This window comes from Hippoglossus stenolepis, chromosome 1 (genome assembly GCF_022539355.2).
Source record: "Hippoglossus stenolepis isolate QCI-W04-F060 chromosome 1, HSTE1.2, whole genome shotgun sequence".
Lineage (NCBI taxonomy): Eukaryota > Metazoa > Chordata > Actinopteri > Pleuronectiformes > Pleuronectidae > Hippoglossus > Hippoglossus stenolepis.
Window position 1 is genome coordinate 18,312,412 of NC_061483.1, and position 21,248 is coordinate 18,333,659.

The window sequence follows — 21,248 nt, forward strand, 5'->3', positions numbered from 1 at the left end:
AAACTTTATAGATGAGATCCTGTTTATACTGTAGAGGGATTTTAATCCAGGTGAGAAGATACTTGCCTTATTTTTCAGGGTTTACTCGGTTATCCACAAAGCATGACCATTCCTTTCAAGCAGGACATTGTCATACATTCATAAATAGGTCATACCAAATGATTGTCCTACTGCAGAAAGCTGAATCAGAGGTCATGAAGAAGAATCGATTGAATAGATGATACAAGACACCAGAAGTCCAGTGAACAGTCTGTTTTATCTAATTTCTAATATAATCGAATGGCAACTACAATATTGTTTACCCCCATAATACCCTTTCTGTTCTTGTTTTAGGTTTTTAACATACTTTATGTACATAATGAAAATTATGTAGATGACAACTGTTGAGGTCAAATGATGTTGTGATGCAAAGCTTTTAATAAATCACTTTTCTGTCAGTCTGCTCCTTGGATTAAATCTCTTTGAAGAACGTTTAGCATCAATAATGTAAGAGAGCATCTTCACAAATGTGGCTTACTGCACAAAATCATACATTAAATATACATGATGATTAGTTTGTGTTAATCTACTAATTTTATCTGCGACTGCATCCTGTATTCAGTCCATTAGAATTGAAAAAGAGTCTTTACAGAAGTCTTTCCTTTTTTTGGGTCCAAGAATTCAAGGAAAATCTGCCTTTCAAAGAAGATGCTTTATTTATAGTCTTTTTATTTTAAAAACATATGATTTTATCATACACAATAAATTAAAAATCCATGATATTCATAATGACGAGAAAAACGGACGTACGTGAATTTAGACAATGGACTTGATGACATAAACATAAGACGGCAACCTGCTGTCAAACACTCCAGGATATTCTAACCTGAAATATATTTTTACTGTTTGAAGTGAACCTCATTTAAAAGTAAAATGCTTTTTATTTTGGGGCAAAATAAAAAAATAAATAAACATAAATATATGTAAAGCATGGATACAGTTATGCAAAAGACACCTGTTTTTTGTTGAGGGTTTTGTGATGTTAAAACAGTTTTTAAGTTTAAAATATGAGACATAAAGTATCTTTGGAGACAAAAAATATTCAAGCACACATCAGATAAATTCACACCTCTGCTGAAACCATTCAGTAACTATTTACTGACAGCTAGCAGCAACCACTCATGCATCCATGTAAACAGGCAACATTTACTGTGTCATTATAGTAGACCAGTCATTAGTCAAAAGTAGAAATGTCCTAATACCGACACCAGGATCAGAAAAGTCTCCGATACTGTTGGGAATCAGTGAGAAAATAAATCTATGAACCAGTCTGATACCAAGTTTTTAAAGTAGATTAATATCACCCAGATAAAACTGTAATTTTCTTTTCCCAGAAATTATGACTTCTTTACTGCCCCAAAACAACAGTTACACTTCACTGCAACTGGTAAGTAGTGGAAAAGAAGATAGGATTTCCATTAGTGTAGCCAGAGCGATATAAAATGTCAGTTGGCAGTATTTCACACTGGAAAGTCCCACAAGTAAAATGGTGACATGTACCATATGCAAGACTTACGTTTTAGGGGTGGTTCTACTTAAAAAATCCATTTATTTATATAAAGTGAGGCTGCACTTTAACAGCTATTTTAAGAAAATAATTGTTTTGTGGCCCACCATATTCTAATTGTCCCACCACAGATTCATAATGAACCAAAAAATGTTTGACACTTGTCATGAAAACATCAGAAATGTCTAACTTGGAGTGTACATTGCTATTTGCAGTGCTATACGCTTTTTTTTAATGCGCTGGTATCAGATCTGTTCTCAGTATTGGCTGATTCACAAAGTCCAGCTGGTGGAATCAGTACCGGGAATGAAAAATGGTATCAGAACATTTCTAGTTACAACTGGAGTCCTTTGGTGTTACACAATGTCATTTAACAGTTCAATACTGAATATGCCATTGAGAATTAAGAGTGGACATTTATTTTTTAACAGTACAAATAATTTAAATGCAATGAAATAGAAAACCAATTGCTCAGATCATTTCAGGTTGCATCTGTCTGTTTTCTTAATAAATCTATGAACTTGAAGATAAAATAGACTTTTAACACATAAACATGTTTGTCCATAATGTAATCCACATCAACTTGGCCCAATTACAAAAAAACATAAATGCTGCAAACAGTCCTGTCCATGTATGCTGCTCACAAGTTCCCAGTGTAATGTAGAGTAACATGATAATAATACAGTGGTGCATCAACCCAATACTGGATATGATATCTAACTTCATATTCATATAATATCTCTTCATAATGAAATACTCTGATATTCTGTTTGAGAAAACATGCGTCAATCTCTATTTACAGATACACTGCACAGTGTGTAAGATGCTGCAGGGAGACAGGAGGAGAGAGAGGCCGAGAGAGGTAACAGAGGGCATCAGTGGGAGTAAACAAAATTGCAAGAAAGGTAGGCATGGAGGGCACGAGGATAGGTAAACTGATGACATGTATTTTGTCCTCTGAGTTGCCAAGGGGAACTATAGTGGGAGAGAAAGTACAGAAGACGGGAAGTGAAATGGTCATACAGGAAGTGCAAAATGTATGATCACAGGTGAGCAGGAAGTTGACAAGCAATCAGAGCAGGCAGATGGAGAAAGAGGGAAGAAGTTGCAACAGTTCAACAGTTTTCTTAAATATGTTTTCTAAGGAAAATCGACAGTTTGTGTCGGTGTGTGAGTATGAAGCTAAAGCCAGGAGGTGCCAACAGCTCGAAAGTTAATCAATATTTTACATATGTGCAGCTGAACCCAAATTGTCTTTACTTCGAGAGAATGGGACGTAATGAAAAGACAACAGTGTGGTCCATTGGGAGGAAAGCAGGAGAGGGCGGATCAGTAGACAGTTAGGAGAGGGAGAAAAGTTACATGTCAGTAGTTCAAATCCTGATTAGAGGGTTGGGTGAGGGGGTTTGGCCCAATAGTGGAGCAGGTTGTTGGAGGTGATGGTCTCTGGTTACCTTGGAGATGCTCAGAGGTCTTAATAGGGGGCGTGGATCTCTTGCAGGTGCAGGCCATGATAACGAAGGTTCTGAAGGTTCTCAAAGGTCCGTACGAAGGTCAAAGGTCAGAGAGGAATCACCAGCACCGCAACCTGAACCCGGGACCTTATGGTTCCTCGTGGCTGTTCTTCACCTGGTCTTCACAAACCTGTCTGAACCACTCTAAACCAGACTATAAACACACACGCACACATTCATCACACAGGCAGAGAGAAGAGAGGGTTCCACTTAATACCAGCTAATTCAAGATGCTAAGGTGCTACAGTCAGTCAGGAGAGTGAAACTGAAAACAGGCTGGCATCTACCACAGAACAATGATCCAAAGCTGACTTCAAAATCCACAAGCTGGAGCTTTTGGAACCGCCCCCGCAGCCCCCTGATCTGTACATCAATGAAGATCTGTGGGTGGGTATCCCACCTGCTGTGGGTGCCCTAAAAATATCTCTTGTGAAGAGATCTGCAGGAAGAGTGGGCGATCAATTCCTAAGTCAAGTGTTTCCGTTATTTTTCCTACCTTGATGAATACAAAACGTGTAGATCACAGTTTGAAAAAGCAATGTTGGGGGGAGAATAAGCAAAGATGAAACAATATGATGTATGAAGTCATCGGTTTTCTATGAGGATAAATCTGGTTATATTCTATATTTTTTACTGTCATGAAATCACACAAAAAGACCAGGACCAATAATTAACTAAACCAACTAACACGTATTAAATTTAAAGTACATACATCAAGTGCATATAAAGATGGATGACATGACTGCTCCCCAAAAGTGAAGCCAAAACTTCTCGATAGCCACCTGGTGGCTGGCTACAGTATAGGTCCTAAACCTCTATGTTGGTGAATGGGACATGAGTCAAACTGAAAAGTCCAAATACACATCAATACATTTTTCTTAAAGATGTAATTTTAGGTAGTTCATATCACACTGATGTATGTCTAAGTGTATTTTTCCTTTGGTTTTGGTCTTGGTTGGGGTGAAACATCACAAAGGCACTTGTAAATCATTTAAAATGTATTTATGTCCAAACCAAAAATGCTCTTAAAACCCCTCCACTCTCCATCTCAATTCAGATTGTGAAAATGTGTGAGTGATGAGATGAGTGCCAGGAGTATAGACGACAAAGAGTGGCTGAGTGAAGAGGATTCACAGCACTGAGAGCAATGAGCAGAATGTCAAGTTTCATAAACTCATCATCATCTTATTATACACAGAAACCTTAAATACACTGATTCTCTGGCCCCTTTACCTTGTATGTGTATGTTACAGGGCCGGTCCACTAGCAGCCACACTCCTGGGTGCCCTGCGTCTGAGCACGACGAGGAGAGCGGAGCTGTCGTAACGCGGCGTCGCCGTACTGGATTCCTGAGCCCATCCTCTCTGGGTCCAGCTCTCCTGGAAATAACAGACGAAATCAGTGAGGAGACAGATGATCACCAGCTCTTAATAATTTTTTACTTAAATAGTGCACAGCTTGCCATTCATGTTGTGGTGAACATATACAAAAACACTTGGACAATGTAAGTGTAAATATAAAATACAGGTGCGCCACATTTTCCCTCCACTACATCCCTTTGTCCCACTATAGAACTGTGAACTGATCTGGCCTTCACTCTTCCACTCTCCTCCTGTGATCAGATTTCTATTTATCTCCAGGAGAAATGCTGCAGCTCGGTGTCTGCTCATTGGTTGGGACTGTGATGTGTTGGAGATATGCTTTGTTTAAAAAAAGATCCCAAAACTGCTACAGTGTCTGCAGTCATACATAAGCCCACCTTGTTGATCCTGTTAGGATAAGGAAGGATTCAGGGGTTAGGGTTATGGGCAAGGATCAGAGATCTTACCTGACTCAATCTTGTTGAGAATTTTCCTAGCGCACTGGACAAAAGCCTCTTCAACGTTCTCCCCTGTTAGAGCACTGGTCTCCAGGAACATCAGCTCTGACACACACACACAGATACAGTATTTTAGTCATTTGTCATTTTTTTCTAAGTAGAATGGCACTCAGTCGAGCACATACCTCCACCAGGGGCCAACAGCCCTTAAATTCAATCCAACTGAATTACACACACTCAAAGATATCAGTTAACTCAATGTGAATTTTCCCTGGGAAAACCACTCAAACTGAACCATTTGATCACAAACTGTTGGTCCTACCGTTCTCCTGAGCAAAACGCGACGCCTCCAGGAACGTGACCTCTCTGTCAGAGTCCAGGTCTTTCTTGTTTCCACACAGGATGATTACAATGTTCTGACTGGCCAGCATCCTGGCATCGCTCAGCCATGTGGTCAGAGCATTGTACGTCTCTCGACTTCAGTGGAGACAGAGACAGGAAGAAGACGCACAGGTTACATTTGAGAAAGGAAATCTGAGCAGACTAAAAAGAAATAACAAGGGACCAGATACTGAGGTGATCTGAAATCATGTGTGAATCATTGTTTTACCTGGTGATATCATAGACCAACAGGGCCCCTGCTGCTCCTCTGTAGTAACTCCTGGTTACAGACCTGAAACACACACACACACACACACACACACACACATACACAAAGGTCAATAGGCACAGTCAAGACAGATAATATGTGATGACTTACTTTCATCTCAAGTCCTTAATTTGGATTAAATGTTTCCCAAATCTTTTCTTTCATTGCCTTATTGGAAGCACAAAAAAACATATGAAACTGTTTCAGCAACTACTGCAAAACAATGCAGCAAATTAATGAAATTAGTTACACATCTGATAAGTCACAACTGTTGAGGAATTTTTGACCATCCTCACACATTACTGTATATCCCACTATATATTATGTATATATAGTGTATATTACAATATATCTGTACACCATTAAGAGAAGAGTGCCAGGCTAATTCCACAGATACTCCCTTCTCTCTCTAAGCAGTACCAAAGGTCAAGTTATAGATAAAGGACCAACCAACAGTACATTGTAGTGTCTACGCTTAGGGACTTTCATATCTAACTCAGATGCGAACACCTACATGTAACAAAGAGCGTGACAGCATTCTAGCCCTTCATGGATGTGCTGTTGGAATGGGTGACGCAAGTAGAGGGAGATATATGGGGAGGCTGTGGAAGACATCGTCCGACTTGGGGATGACAATTGCTCATGTTACTCTGTTAGCGTTTGTATATTGTTTCACCTTCTGGTCTCCTTGATGCATCAAGTCTACATTGAAACCTTCTGCTGCCTGAGTTCTCCTTTCACCAGCTTCCAGAAAACTTCCATAACAGCCATGTGCGCTGTGAAAATAATCTATTCACTTTAAGTTTCACTCCACTTTTTCTCCCTGGTGATGTGAAGGTAAAGGATTAAGTTTTCCAGCTGGACATAGAACCGGAACATATATTTGACATTTCTCCTACCTGAACCTTTCTTGTCCTGCAGTGTCCCAAATCTGCAGTTTGACCATTTTATTGACCACGCTGATGATCTTTGAGCCAAATTCCACTCCGATTGTGTGGTTGGATTCGTCTTTAACTGGAAAACAAAAAAAAACGTGGAATCATGTCTTTATTAAGAAATAACTGCAAAGGATAGTTTGGTGAACGTGTACTATTTCAATAAAATAACCACTGAACAGTACAATAAATATAATGATGGACTTATTACATCTGTGTTTTACTTGTTTAAGTTCTATATGTTCTATGTCATGTCTAGAGCCTGACCGATTTATTGGTTTCCCGAAAGAATTCAGGGGTATGACAGATTTCCAACATATCATTTGTTTGCTGGTATGAAAACTTTTATATTACATAGTAAACAATGCAGAAAAGATTTGCATTTCTGTTTACATTTGACATGATAATTTTTTTTTTATTCAAGTTCTACATATTTGGTAAAATGTGTCCTTTTTAGTAAGTCATTTATGATTACGTTTATTATAAAACTGGAATTGGAACATTTTAACTCCCTAATATCATTATTAGGCTGTAGTTCATTTCAGGATTTTGACAGTGTTTCACTAATAATACATATTGACAAGCTAGTTCTATAGGACAACACTTATATTAGAAGTCAGAGTAACTGAATAATGAGTAACGTTTTGAATCGTTCCAACTTACACCGCTTCTCAATGAACTGGTGCAGCAGACAGGATTTGCCTGTTCCAGCATTTCCAATCACCAGGAACTTAAACAGGAAATCTGAGGAAGGAGCACAGAAACCATGATAGATATAAAGACCAAATAAAATCATATAATGTGTGTAATATCACAGCATTCATCATTAACTGTATTGATATTAACTTAATTGTGACAGTAGCATTTTTACACTCTGATGATATGTAGTAATACTCTGATTATATGTAGTTTACTCTGTGATTATATGTAGTTTACAGTGTGATAATATGTAGTTTACACTGTGATAATATGTAGTTTACACTGTGATAACATGTAGTTTACACTCTGTGATAATATGTAGTTGACACTCTGATAACATGTAGTTTACACTGTGAAAATATGTAGTTTACCCTCTGGTAATATGTAGTTTACACTCTGGTAATATGTAGTTTACACGATGATAACATGTAGTTCACACTCTGATTATATGTAGTTTATACTCTTCAGATATGTAGTTTACACTCTTCAGATATGTAGTAATACTCTGATAAAATGTAGTTAACACGCTGATTATATGTAGTTTACTCTGTGATTGTATGTAGTTTACACTCTGTGATAATATGTAGTTTACACAATGATAACATGTAGTTCACACTCTGATAATATGTAGTTTACACTCTGTGATAATATGTAGTTTACACAATGATAACATGTAGTTCACACTCTGATAATATGTAGTTTACACTCTGTTTATATGTAGTTTACACTCTGATAATATGTAGTTTACACTCTGGTAATATGTAGTAATACTCTGATAAAATGTAGTTCACACTGATAATATGTAATTTACACTCTGTGAAAATATGTAGTTTACACACTGTGAAAATATGTAGTTTACACTGTGATAATACGTAGTTTACACTGTGATAATACGTAGTTTACACTGTGATAATACGTAGTTTACAGGATGCGCAGCTCAGTCACATATTCGCAGCAGCTCCATCTTCCCTGGTGCCAGTTTCCTGCTCATCCCGTTCATAATCTTATAAAGTCGATTCATTTACTCTGCACAGCCACTGAATCTCCTGAGTCCATGTTATCGCACTGACACGACATTTAAAGGCCATGAGCCTCCACCAGCAGCTCCATTAGCCTGATCTCTGTTTACGCTGAGAAAACCCCTCTCGACACACCTGCTTCCTTCCCATCTGTGGCTAACTGGGATGCTAACGGTGGTTAGCCCGGTGGAAGCGGATCTCTTACCGTAAGACTCTGACATCGCCCCGGTGTCGGTTTGACGGTGAAAGAGAAGTAATGGAGGAATAGAAGTTGACAGATGGTTCGCTAGCTAAGTAAATGAAAATACTCTGCTGCTGGTTTCCGCGGATTCCAGCAGATTTTGCCCCTCCGACTTCCCGTAGGTGCTTTGCCGTTTCAAAATAAAAGCCCGAACATTGTAATGTCTCAAAACGGCCGCTGTTGAACCAGTTTAGGTCTTTAGAAAATTTAAATTTCAGGACGTCCCTTAATTATTTGAGACAATAATTGTTTTAAGATAATATTTAAATGACCAAAGAACATACTTAATATATTTAGAATAAACACATTTGAGCTAGACAATTCCCAACCAACACTCCAGTCCACAAGATGGCGCCTGTGTCGCTAAGGGTTTGCTACCAGCCACTGATCTTCACAAGAAGAAGTGAAGGAAGAAACGGCTGTAGAGCTAGCTTGTTAGCAGCCTGTATCTAACTAAATATGGCTGCTGTGCTTCCCGTCAGGCCGCCCTGCGACAGCAACCCCGCCACTCCCGGAGCACAATCCATAAAGGTGACGTTTATTCTCCGTAAACACACGAACCGCACACAGCTGTGTTCCCGGGGCTATGCGTGCTAACTGGCTAACAGCTAACTGGCCAACAGCGGCCATGATTGACAGACGTTAGCACTGTTAACAGAGATGCCTTTGTTTTCAGCTGGAGTGAAGGGACACTGTTTACTGGGATGGTTTATCTTCTACTATTGTTTTATAATCAGAAACTCGTGTTCCGTTTGAAACGTTCATGTCTGGAATAGCAGCAGGTTCTATGAGTAGTTTGACAGTGACTGCACTTCACTGTGTCCTCCTGTCAGACAGCTTGTTTTGATTTGACACAAACGTGTAGTTCATGTTTTTCAATCGATCACAGATGCTGAATAAGAAAGTTACTTCCAACCACACCACCTTATCAACAAAAGGATCTTTAATTGATGCAGAATTAGTAAAAAAATAATCGCCGTCCTGCATAATAATATACAAATTTAGCCCCATTTTATGCTAAAAGAGGCCAGTGTACAGACTGGACCTGAAGCTCCAAAACTAAATCCTTCAGGGTCAATTTGACCACATGAATCTAGAATAGATGACTGATAAATATGTTTTCCGCTGTCTCTCTGCAGCGGAAGATGACTTTGATGGTACAGATGTGCATTCTAGAAATGTTCAATGTGTTCTGATCCTGAACCCTTCTGGTTAAATAAACAAAACTGAGATGTCAGAAAGTCCTAAAATATATATGAGCTTCAACCTGTGATTCCTGATACTTCTACCCCCACTTTATTGTACACCAGGAGCATGAGGATGTTTTAAAACTGCACTAAGCCACTTATTTTTCCTAAGAAGTAATGTCATATAAGCATATGCCAACATGCCGTTAACATCACATTATCATATAATTTATCAGTACAATATAATTTTTAAAGTTAATATCTTGTTTTTCTTTTCATCTGCAGGAGGATGTAACAGAAGAAGAGTCCAATGATGGAAGCCAACCTCCCAAAAGACGGAGGATGGGTTCAGGGGACAGCTCCAGAAGCTGCGACAACTCCAGCCAAGACCTCGGGTAGGTTTGCTAGGATCTTGGCAAGAAACATCACATGGAGGGCAAGATATTGAAACCACAAATTTCTCCTGGCTGACCACATCAGTTTATGAGTGGATGATTGATTGAGAAGTGCTATATATAGAAGTGCTGTATAAATGCATGGGTGAATGTGAAAAAGAGCTTTGAGTGGTTATTAGGAGTAGAAAAGGACAACATAATTGAAGTCAATTAACCACTGCAGTCCATTTATTTTTAAAGTAGAATAATGGTTAGTCTTCCTTTTCATTATGAATATATGAATTCTTCCTAACTAGTGAAGATATTTTTATTTATATAGCTCAATACCGCAAATTAAACATTTGCCTAAAGGAATGTTAAAAAGTTGAACACCTACTGTCCTTGCACAATATAATTTTCTTATTTGATTAATTTATGTAAATATATATGAATAAAACAAGCTTGTACTTGGTTTTAAATAATATGTTTTTTCGCCCACCTCTCCTTCCAGCCCGACATATTTCCCAGCAGAGAATCTGACAGAGTACAAGTGGCCGTCAGATGACATGGGAGAGTATTACATGCTGCAGGAGCAGGTCAGCGAGTATCTGGGAGTCACCTCATTCAAGAGAAAGTACCCTGGTAAGAATTGTCAATAAGAAAGTTAAAATAGTACCTAATATTTTGATTTTTTGCTGATCCAAAACTATCAAGTTTATTTGTTTTCTATAGATTATGATATTAGTGTAAAATCGCAGGACAAATGTTGTATTATGTATTAGTTTAGGCACTGTGAACGGGAAGACTAGTTTTATTATTAATAGAGAAGCCAGTCTGTGGTCATGTTTTGTCTACTGTCATACTGTTGTAATGATACTGTTCTTTTATCCCTGTGCAGATATGGAGAGGAGAGACTTGTCCCACAAAGAGAAGCTTTACCTGCGTGAACAGAATGTCATCACTGAAACACAGTGTACTCTGGGTAGGAATCAAACTTCAGAACTGTGTCGAAAGTGTACAAAATACTAGCAGTATGTGAGGAACCTTGTCCACGTGTTCCACTCGCAGTAGTAGTTTGAGCATACTTGTGTGTTTTTATTCCTCTGCACCAGCGACAGCCAGTGGTCAGAGGCATTATGTTTTTTGGGTTGATTGTCCGTTCGTCCCATTCTTCAAATTTGGTAAAAAGGATGAACTGATTACATTTTGGTGGTCGAAGGTCAAAAGGTCACAGTGACCTCACGTCCAGGTGACTGTCATGTATTAGGACTGCCCGTAGGGAATTTCATCACATATAGCACAATTCACTTGGACTCATTGATTCATTGATTAGATTTTGAAGGTCAATGTCATGGTGTTTTTGGCCTCTTGGTGTGATATGAGAGTGCTGGAGGGAATTAATTCGATTTCAAAGATAAAGTGATTACATTTCAGTTGTCAAAGGTCACAGAGACCTTATATGAATCTGGAAAAAAATTATGTAGATGTATGTACACAAAAACTGCACATTTGTTTTTTCCAGGTCTGACAGCTCTGCGGAGTGACGAGGTGATAGATCTGATGATAAAGGAGTATCCAGCCAAACACGGAGAGTATTCAGTCATACTACAGGAGAGAGAGCGACAAAGAATAGCTAAAGAGTACTCTGTAAGTACACAAACAACTGAAATATCCTGTAGACCGAAGGGCAAAGGATTAATGTGCTAGCATACTTTTTATTAAAGCATTTTAAAAAAGAAAACACAAACTGTAAGTATCCATCTGTTGTCTTTTTATAGCAAATGCAGCAGCAGAATCCTCAGAAGGTGGAGGCCAGTAAGGTTCCTGAGTACATAAAGAAGGCAGCGAAAAAAGCTGCAGAGTTCAACAGTAACTTCAACAGGGAGCGTATGGAAGAGAGGAGAGCTTACTTTGACCTCCAGACACATGTAAGTCCCACTGGGGATATGGATGATTTGTGGTTTTGCAGGGGTTGGTCAAAGAGCCAACGATGCAGAAATGGCTGTTTTTACATAAGAGATTCATTGTGTCTAATGTGTCTTTACTCAGATCATCCAGGTGCCTCAAGGAAGGTTCAAGGTGCTGGCTCCAGAGCTGACCAGGACGGGGCCTTACCCTGTGGCTCTTATACCAGGACAGTTCCAAGACTACTACAAAAGGTACATTACACACTTAAATGAATGCTTTTGCCTACTGTAGGCCACTTTTTATATTCAACCATCTCAAAACGAATGGCCATCTTTCCTAAGTGAAATAGGCTGCTATTGCTTTGCTGAAAGTTCTTCCCTGATTCATCATTGTGTTTTGCATTACAGGTATTCTCCCAATGAGCTGCGATATCTGCCGCTGAACACAGCTCTGTTTGAACCTCCACTGGATCCAGACCTCCCAGCACTGGACTCAGAGCCCGACTCGGACGACGCAGAGGATGGAAAAGATGAAAAAAAGAAGAACTCATCTGTGAGACATTAGCTACTGGAACTGGGTGTCAGATCATTCATCTGTCATTTACCTCAACTAAAGTTACCTCCGCCAAGGAGCTTATGATTTCCTATGTGTTTGTTAGGTAGTTAGCATGATTACGCAAAAACCTGTTGGAAGGATATGGGTCAGGGAAGAACCCAATTTTCGATCCGAATCAGGGGTCAGATTTCATAAAAGGACCGTTGGGTCTTGGTGGAAGCATGTGCTCTACTGAGTTTCATTCTATTTGACTCTTTTTCTACATTGAATCATCATCATATGGTTGTGTACATGACTCTAAAACCCCTTCTCCCCCTCTTCTGCTCCCCTACAGGACAGTTCTTCAGGCAACACATCAGACGTGGAGAGCCAGGAGGGAGGCGGACACAAGTCCAAGGCCAAAGACAGAACATCCACCCCAGGCAAAGACGGCAGCGTGCGCCACTCAGCCTCCCACAAAGCCACCCCAGGGTACAAGGTAGAGGACAAAACCACCTGAACTCTTCTCCAACAACAGCAGCAGCACTTTTCTACCCCCTCCTCCTCTTTCTACTACTACCACCACTCCCTTACTCCATCCATCCCGCCACCCCTCCCTAGCTTTCTTCACTTTCTTTCTCCGACTTCCACAGTTTGTCAGCTTTTCAGCTGAGACAACCTGGTTCACACGACACACACACAAACACACATACAGACACACACCTGGGGTCCTGTCTTCAGTTTTTGTTTTTATGATTGCCACTTGGTGGTTTTTTTCCTCTTCGTACCAGACTGTGAGCAATAAGAACATTTTAAAGGAACAGTTCACATGTTTCTTCTTCACTGCACTTTCACTTTTTGGGTTTTTCAGCGAAGACAAATTTGAACTTTAAAAGTTTTTCCTTTTTAAGTGTCTTCAATATACCTCTTGTCTGTCCTCACTTGTCAAAAAAAGATACTTCCAAGACAAGTAAGTGGATGTTTTGGCTGCTAGTTTTTCTTTTTCATTTTTGAAAAGTCTTTTTGTTACTCTGATATAGAAAATATAAACCACATACATTTTGTGGTTGCTTTTAAAGTAGTTGATGTTAACACTAGAGAGTTTTGACATTTATATCTAGAGTGTAGAATGCACCTAACCTTAATGTTAAAAGTGTGTATTGGTATAATAATATACTTTGTTTATACACCATATGTTGTACTGTTAATCTTTTAATAAGCATCAGACAACTGTTTGACATGGATGTTAACTGTCCTTGAGAGATGAGGACTTACTGACTGTGTTCACACTGTTGCTGAGCTGAGCTACAAGTAGTCTGCATGCTATCTGTCTGGATCTGGAGTCCACTGGACAAGCCCCACATTAGTGTTTAACACCCAGTCATGACATATCTTTGATAGCAGTCATTTTAAATGAATGTCTTGAATTTTTTTTTTTTTCTTGAAATTTGAGGCACTATAGATGGGCAAATAGTATTATATATGAGTCTACCACTCACTTCCAACAGCCCATTGTGCTATGCACTTTGTTTTTTGTTTATTTTACAATCCTCAAACTTGGAGAAGAAAATTACCAACACATAGAATGTGCTGGTATATCACCATAAATATTTTATTATTAATAATAATTCATTAAAAAGTGTGATATGAGTGTCCAGATGAGTTTGGCTCAGCTGTGTGGTGTGGGCATGGTCCTTTTTCTAGTGTCTGTTTATCAGTTTTTTTGTGCTTCAGTTTGATTCAACTTAACTTTGACTTAACCTTTATTCATCTGATCATTTTACTCATGCGTTTAAGCCGAGAGACCAGACATGGTTGCATGATAATAGCCAGAAAAAACGAGAATTAGTCACATAATATCTTTATTTTTTTCTCAGTTTGTGAGTACAACAGGACCTACGGAAGTATTAACTTGAAGGTCAATTTGGAAAATACAATATATACAGGATTGTCAGGTATTATTAGTTGGAATGCACCAGGCCCCCTTCAGCTGTAGATCTTTCAGATATTTTCCCAGTAGATGAAAGATGAACTGATTTCAAATGACTTCTATGTCTCCACAAACACTATGACAGAAAAGCCTGCTTCCTCATTGATGCTGATTAACGTTACTTCGCTCTGGTCTGGCTCCATCATCAGTATGTGCAGTGGTTCGTTGGTGAAAACAAGGCTTTTGAGTAGTGTGGTGTTTCACATACAGTTCATGAATAAAAAAAACTTAAAATGAACTAATTAGATTGACTGATTGCCTCTTCAGCAGTGTTTTTCTCTAATGTCATACATGTTGCATGTTTGCCTGTCTGTAGCTTATCCATAGATAGATTAAAAATTGTATTTACTGTGACACAGTTTCATACAGTAATATGACATTAATTAAGTTACTATCAACTGCAGCAAATTATACTGACTGTCAGTGTTTGTGCCATTGACTGCATTAGTCCTAAAATAATGCATGGTGCTGGTTTGATCCTCAGAAGGAGCTCAGAAATTAGTTTTTACATTTTGTTGGTCAGATTAAAGGACCATGATTACATACACAAGTCATGAGGCTGAGCAGAGTTCAGTTTCAGTGGATACTGTGTGTTCAGTCTAAACAGGCCTGTAGAAGTTGTATGGCAGAGCTAACACGTTAACGTATCACTTAATTTTTAGAAATCACTTGACAGCAGAGACATTAAATTGCATTGGAATTCAGCTGTGGCTGAGATCAGTGTGTGATCAGCCCGTAGAGTTTCTACTTTATCTGCCTCGCTGTTTAAAACCATACATCGTGGTTGACATTTTCCTTTATGTGCATATATACAGTATGTCTTTCTTGTTCAAATTTAGTTAAAGGGACAGTTCACTGAAAAATGAAAATTCACTATCTACTCAACGCTATGCTGATGGAGGAGTGGACAAAGTGTTTGAGTCCACAAAACACTTTTGGAGTTTCAGGGGTAAAGAGCGTTGGAGCCAAATCCAATACATTTGAAGTGCTGGTGATCAATTTTTCAAACGTGATAAAACAACAGAAAAAAACCCTAACATGCCTCCATACTGCTCGTGTGGTGTCATGCAAGTGTCCGGAAGCCCCGACATTCATATTCGACTTGAGACAGCTTCATTTACACCATGTTTTCAGCCTAAATGTCCTCTGATGTCCTCTGATACCACACAAGCAGTATGTTGTTTTCTGTTGTTTTATTATGTTACTTCAGTTGTATTGGATTTAGCTGCAACACTGTTTACCCCTGATACTCCAAAAGTGTTTTGTGGACTCTGACACTTCACCCACACCTCCATCTGCATAGTGGTGAGTAGATAATGAGTGAATTTAAATTTTTCGGTGAACTATCCCTTTAATGTAGAATAAAACTTATTAAAACTAGCTGGATTCAACCTCATGAATTGCTCATTTGGATGTTTCCACTAAAGACTGACTGAAAAGACTGTGTTCGACAGGCGTAAAGCAGACTTAATGTTGACTAGTCACTACTAGTAATGTAAACATTAAATTTGCCCACAAACACATAGTTAGAAATGTATAGATTTCAGTAACACAGCCAGGCCAAATCTATGTACAACTATGCTTTTAGGGAGAATTAGTGCTGGAGAATACATATAAATATATTATATATTAAATTCCCCATGAGCAGTTCAGGGGTCTCTATCCAGCTTTTCCTTTTTCTTACTTCCTTTTCCTGCTGCTGTCTTTTCTCTGTTTAGTTCTTCACTTTGTTTCTTGGATTCCATCATAACTGTGTCCTGTAGTTTTGTTTTCTTGGCTGTTTGTTTGTGATCAGGGGGGATTTTAATGATGGCTGTCTCACCATCTCCTGAGATGTTAGAAGTAACTAGAAAGGATGCAGGCTACAACACATGATTTACCCTTGAATAACATGAAAAAAAAGTATATTTTGTTTGAGTTCAGATTTTGTCTCCTAATAATAATAATGACACGTTCTTAATTTGATGTTTTTCATGCTCTTCAAGTTTGAATAAACTAAGGAACATAGAATACACACATTTTGTTGACTTAAAATATACATTCTTCCTCCTCAGTCTTTACTGTTGTGCAGTTAAAATTGTCTATTCATATTTTTTGCCTTTGAACTAAGATTTCTGTGGCTTTCTATAAAGACATTAAATTAGGGTGTCACACAGGTGAATAATGAAGTGTTGGAAAGTTTAAGTATCCCATAGCCTCCTCACATTTCTACTCTGGTTCTTGCATTCCTGTCCTCTGTCAACTCCTCCAACTGTTTGTTTTATTAAGAGCGACTCTTTCAATGTCCATATTTGTACAGCGCAGGTAAAGAAGGGAAATAAAGTTGGCAAACTCATAGAGGAGGCCGAAGTGGTGCTTGTGTTCGACAACAAATTGATTCAAGTTGACAACATATAGATATGAGTTAATTAGCATTAGAAAATGTTTATATGATCATGTTTTTCTTGAAAAAAATAGCACTGCAGGATTCTCCATGACACCACTTGACCACAGTTAAAATACATCCTCCTTAGATTTTAGATGCTACAAGATGGTCTGAGATCTATTTTAATCTGTAGATTCACTGTCACCAACCTTAGTTGGAAGGCAGCTTTGATTCAGTTTGTGTATAGAGTGTATAAATCAAGCTAAAGCCATTATAAAGTGGTCCTTCTGTTTTGTTTTTCCAGATATTTACCATTTGTTGAACTACATTATTGTCCATGACTACAGGAAACACATGTATGATTGGTTTTTATAGCATTATTCTGCCCTTGCAGCCTAAGGTCATTCCCAATGCTATATGTGGCATTTGCCAGAAGGGTAAAGAGGCCAACAGGAGAGGCAAACCAGAGGCTCTCATTCACTGCTCCCAATGTGATAACAGTGGTAAGTTCACACACTTCATTTAAAGGACAGTTCCCTGAATTTTTGATGTGTTGTTATGTTTTTGTAATTCTGTAAAATGTGTTAAACATCATTATAGTTTTTATATTTACAGTTAAACAGTAAAGTCTCTGAAATTTCAGCTAATTAATAATAATTGATATTGAGCTCTTCTCAAGCGACAAGGTGGTGTATTCATGTGTGTGCATGTGGATGGGTGGACCTGTTCACATGTCTTTTTTTGTCTTTTGTGTTTGTTTCCCTGTGTGTGTCTGTGTATGTGTTGTGTATTTATGTATGTCCTTGGTTATGTGCCTGTCTCCGGCTCTGTGTATGCATGTTTGTTTCTTTGCACGTTTCTCTGTGTCCATAAACTCTAGGCCACCCGTCCTGCCTGGACATGAGCACGGGGCTGGTGAGTGTGATCCAGACGTACCGTTGGCAGTGTATGGAGTGTAAGACCTGCACCGTGTGCCAGCAGCCCCACCACGAGGACGAGATGATGTTCTGTGACAAATGTGATCGAGGTTACCACACGTTCTGCGTGGGCATGGACTCCATACCCAATGGTGAGTGGAAGCACATACAGTACATACTAGTACATGGGGAGGGTTGGTGGGCAGACAGATACACAACCACTTATATGACTTGCATTACTGAACAGTCTTGATTGACTTCCCACTTGGTGACTGGACAACAAATACAACAAAGCCAATTCCAGGCATAAACTCTGTAAAATGTCCAGACCCAATTGTCCAGACAACAGAGTCAAACGTGTTTACAACGGAATGACCACAACACTCGGGTGAGAGGTGGCAGCTGGGCAGAGCATGCTGGAGGCAGGACATAACCTATACATTTTGCAATGGAAATTACATGTTTTAGAAACGTCCTCAACACACCCACCCACTAGCTGTGCATTCTCCGGATAATATCCTGCTGTATTCTCACATGGACTTACTCCGCCATTCTCCGAACATTTTACTCTGGGGGGGGGGGGCTGGCAGGATAAACTCCAGAGAGTGTCCAGAGCAAATGACTGAGACCTTTGTGAGACCTCTGAGACATACACCCCTTCTGGATAATTTTAGGAGAATGTTGGAGTTCAGTGCGTGTCTGAAAGCAGCACAGGAGAGAGAGGAAAACAGACTTGTACTCGCATGATTAATTTAGTTACTTGTTTTTGTATTTCTTATTTTTGTCATGGTTATTGATTCAGTCTCTCTGTGTCCTCAGGGCATTGGGTTTGTGAAGTCTGCAGCAAATCTATTACCACACCCAAGAAGAAGGGAGGAGCCAAAACGCCTAAGAAGTCAAAGTCAGCTCAAAAATGATCATCAGCATCTTGAACCACAAAACGTTGACCAAATTCCACACAAATGTACTGTCATTATTTCAGTCATTTACAGAGGCCGGAACATTTTAAAAGACTGAATCATTATCATTAATCTCAAAAGCTTGGAGAATTATTGAAAAACCCAGATTATGATCCAGAAATTAACAAAATTGTCGCCCTCCTGTCAAATACCAACAATCAAACATAAGATCCTCACCTGCTGTTACTCTTAACTGAGAGGGTCTTTAAAAAGGGACATGAAGATAGATTTGAATTCTTATTTCCCATCTTCAAGACAAAGTGAAATGTTTGTGATTATAGCTCTAAAACCCCAGATTAGGCATTAAAATAGCATGAATTTAGCATAGCAGCTCTGCTCTGAAATGTTAGACTGACTGAACCTCAGACAGTTATCATCCAGATGTTCTGCACTACATCATGTTAACTACTAACCACTAACGGCATCAATGTGTCCATTAAACCAATGAATCCTGTAGTTTCTTAACATTCCTGCAGAAACAAACTCATGGGAAATTGTTTCAGTTCAGCAAATGGTGATTTTGATTCTGTACTACTGAAACGATCATGGTTATCAAGAGATTGCTGATCAATACATTTTGTATGTTTTTTTGTGTCTCATAAACTTGAACTTAATGAGGCAGGCCAGTAAAGAGCCGTTCTATTTAAACACAGTCTTGTCTTACATATGATGACATGGTGCTTGTGAGCTGTTGTGATGAAATGTAACGGACACTGGCTGTGTGACCTCATGATGGCTGCAGCTGTTTTCAGGTATTTATGTGTGAGTTTTGTTTATCAGAACAAAATATCTCAACCTTTCACTGTTGATAATGTAACCACTCATTGTGATAACACAGTCACGATAGAACTGGCATCTAGCAATTACAATCATTCAACTGATGGTTTTGCAATCACCTTAAAATATGTTGGGTTTTTTTTATCATGTTTATCTTTTTTGTGTTATCCTGCAATGAGCAGGTTGTTTGAGGAATATTTGTTGCTAATATTGTCATAGTCACTGAATTCAGAAGTGGGTTTTTTTCAATAAAAGCAACTTTAAAAAAGTTATTAATCTGTGAGTTATTAAGTAGAATTGTTGTCATTTAATGGGTTTGGTAGTCTATGTCTAATATTTTTGGTTGCCTGGTCTGGCTCACACTTCACCACTGTAGCGATGTATGTCAATTAATGTAATGGTTATTATTATAATATATGGTATATAATAATAATAATTGATACCAGACTCCCATAAAGACAGCTGGACCAGGCCGCTGTCTCCCCTCCCACCCTCAGGTACTGTGCGGACCAACTGTCTCCAGTGTTCACGGACATCTTCAACACCTCACTGGCTGAATCACGTGGTACCTGCCTGCCTCAAAACATCCACCATCATCCCGTTCCCAAAAGCAGAGGATCACAGACCTTAATGACTACAGACCAGTCGCCCTGACCTCTGTAGTAATGAAGACAGCACAGGCGCGTGTGACCACCTCAGGCCACACCAACCCTCTCAGTGCACTGCAGTTGCCTGAGCCAGCAGGTCTGTAGGCAGCCTTAGTCAACATGAGACTCTTGTCCTCCAGCACCTTGGCTCCCCCAGCACCTCCTTTGAGATCCTGTTTGTGGACTTCAGCTCGCATTCAACAGCCTCGCCCCAGCTCTTCTCGAGGCTAATTTGACACAGCTGGCGTGCCTGAGCCCACCTGGGTGGTGCTGGCTTCCTGACAGACAGGAAGCGGCCGCGTGAGGCTGAGCAAGCTTGTCTGAGCCCCCGGACCATCAGCACTGGAGCCCCCTGGTTGTGTGCTCTCCCTCTACTCTTCTCCCTCTGCTCTTCTTCCGCCTCCAGCCACCCCTCTGTCAAACTCCCAAGTTTGCAGACAGCCTAACCTAATTGGGTTAATCTCCCAGTAGGACGAGGCGCCTACAGAGGAAGTTGGCTTAGCCACAACTTCCTGGTGCAGCCAGAACTGTGAGCCTGAGGCAGAAAACTGCAAATGTGATAGCAGACTTCAGGAGGAATGGCCCAAGCCGCCCCCTCACCATGTGCGACTCCCCAGTTAAAACAGTGGAGTCTTTCCAGATTCCTGAGACCATAATTGCACAGGACCTGAGGTGGGCTGAGGAACATCACCACCAACTCACAGAGGCCCATGAGAGGATGTTTGTGAAATTCAACATGCATGAAAGTGATGGTCGAAGTTCTACTACGGCCATCATTGAGTCCATCCTCACTGCATCAATCACCGTCAGTTCGCTCATACTGCCAGGACAGGCAGACTCGCGGATCGGTCGGTCAGCTGAGAAGGTCTTCGACGGCCTGCCGGCTCTCCTACACCTGTTCACTCAGGACAGGAAGAGAGCAGGCAAGATCGTACTGATCCTTCCCATCGGCCACCACCTATTCCAGAGACTCCATCTGGAAAAAGATTCCGGGCCATCAAGACCAAAACCTTGCCACCTGAACAGTTTTCCCCATGGCAGTGGGGCTCACAAATAACCCCTGCATCACACCGACTCTACCCCCGCTTTATAACATAACTTATATATTGTTGGCACTATCCGGAACCAATCACTGCACCTTAGCACCGCCCGTGCCTATTGTTTTTTC

General features: G+C 39.8%; 2 protein-coding genes across 2 annotated transcripts; one reads left to right on the forward strand and one right to left on the reverse strand.

Annotated features, from left to right (window-relative positions):
• Window positions 1-1,121: 1,121 nt before the first annotated feature.
• On the reverse strand, window positions 1,122-8,545 carry rab4a (RAB4a, member RAS oncogene family). Its single transcript, XM_035150684.2, has 8 exons — window positions 8,387-8,545; window positions 7,127-7,207; window positions 6,428-6,542; window positions 5,490-5,552; window positions 5,202-5,356; window positions 4,889-4,984; window positions 4,294-4,439; window positions 1,122-3,214 (listed from the first exon to the last, which is right to left on the reverse strand). The coding sequence occupies exons 1-7, from the start codon at window positions 8,400-8,402 to the stop codon at window positions 4,324-4,326; spliced, it is 642 nt and encodes a 213-aa protein (XP_035006575.1). The 5' UTR covers window positions 8,403-8,545; the 3' UTR covers window positions 1,122-3,214; window positions 4,294-4,323.
• A 240-nt stretch (window positions 8,546-8,785) lies between these two features.
• phf10 (PHD finger protein 10) lies at window positions 8,786-19,705 on the forward strand. Its single transcript, XM_035151015.2, has 12 exons — window positions 8,786-8,953; window positions 9,895-10,004; window positions 10,495-10,625; window positions 10,882-10,965; window positions 11,506-11,630; window positions 11,762-11,911; window positions 12,033-12,142; window positions 12,299-12,443; window positions 12,781-12,924; window positions 17,175-17,283; window positions 17,661-17,849; window positions 18,517-19,705. The coding sequence occupies exons 1-12, from the start codon at window positions 8,882-8,884 to the stop codon at window positions 18,612-18,614; spliced, it is 1,467 nt and encodes a 488-aa protein (XP_035006906.1). The 5' UTR covers window positions 8,786-8,881; the 3' UTR covers window positions 18,615-19,705.
• The last annotated feature ends 1,543 nt before the right edge of the window (window positions 19,706-21,248 follow it).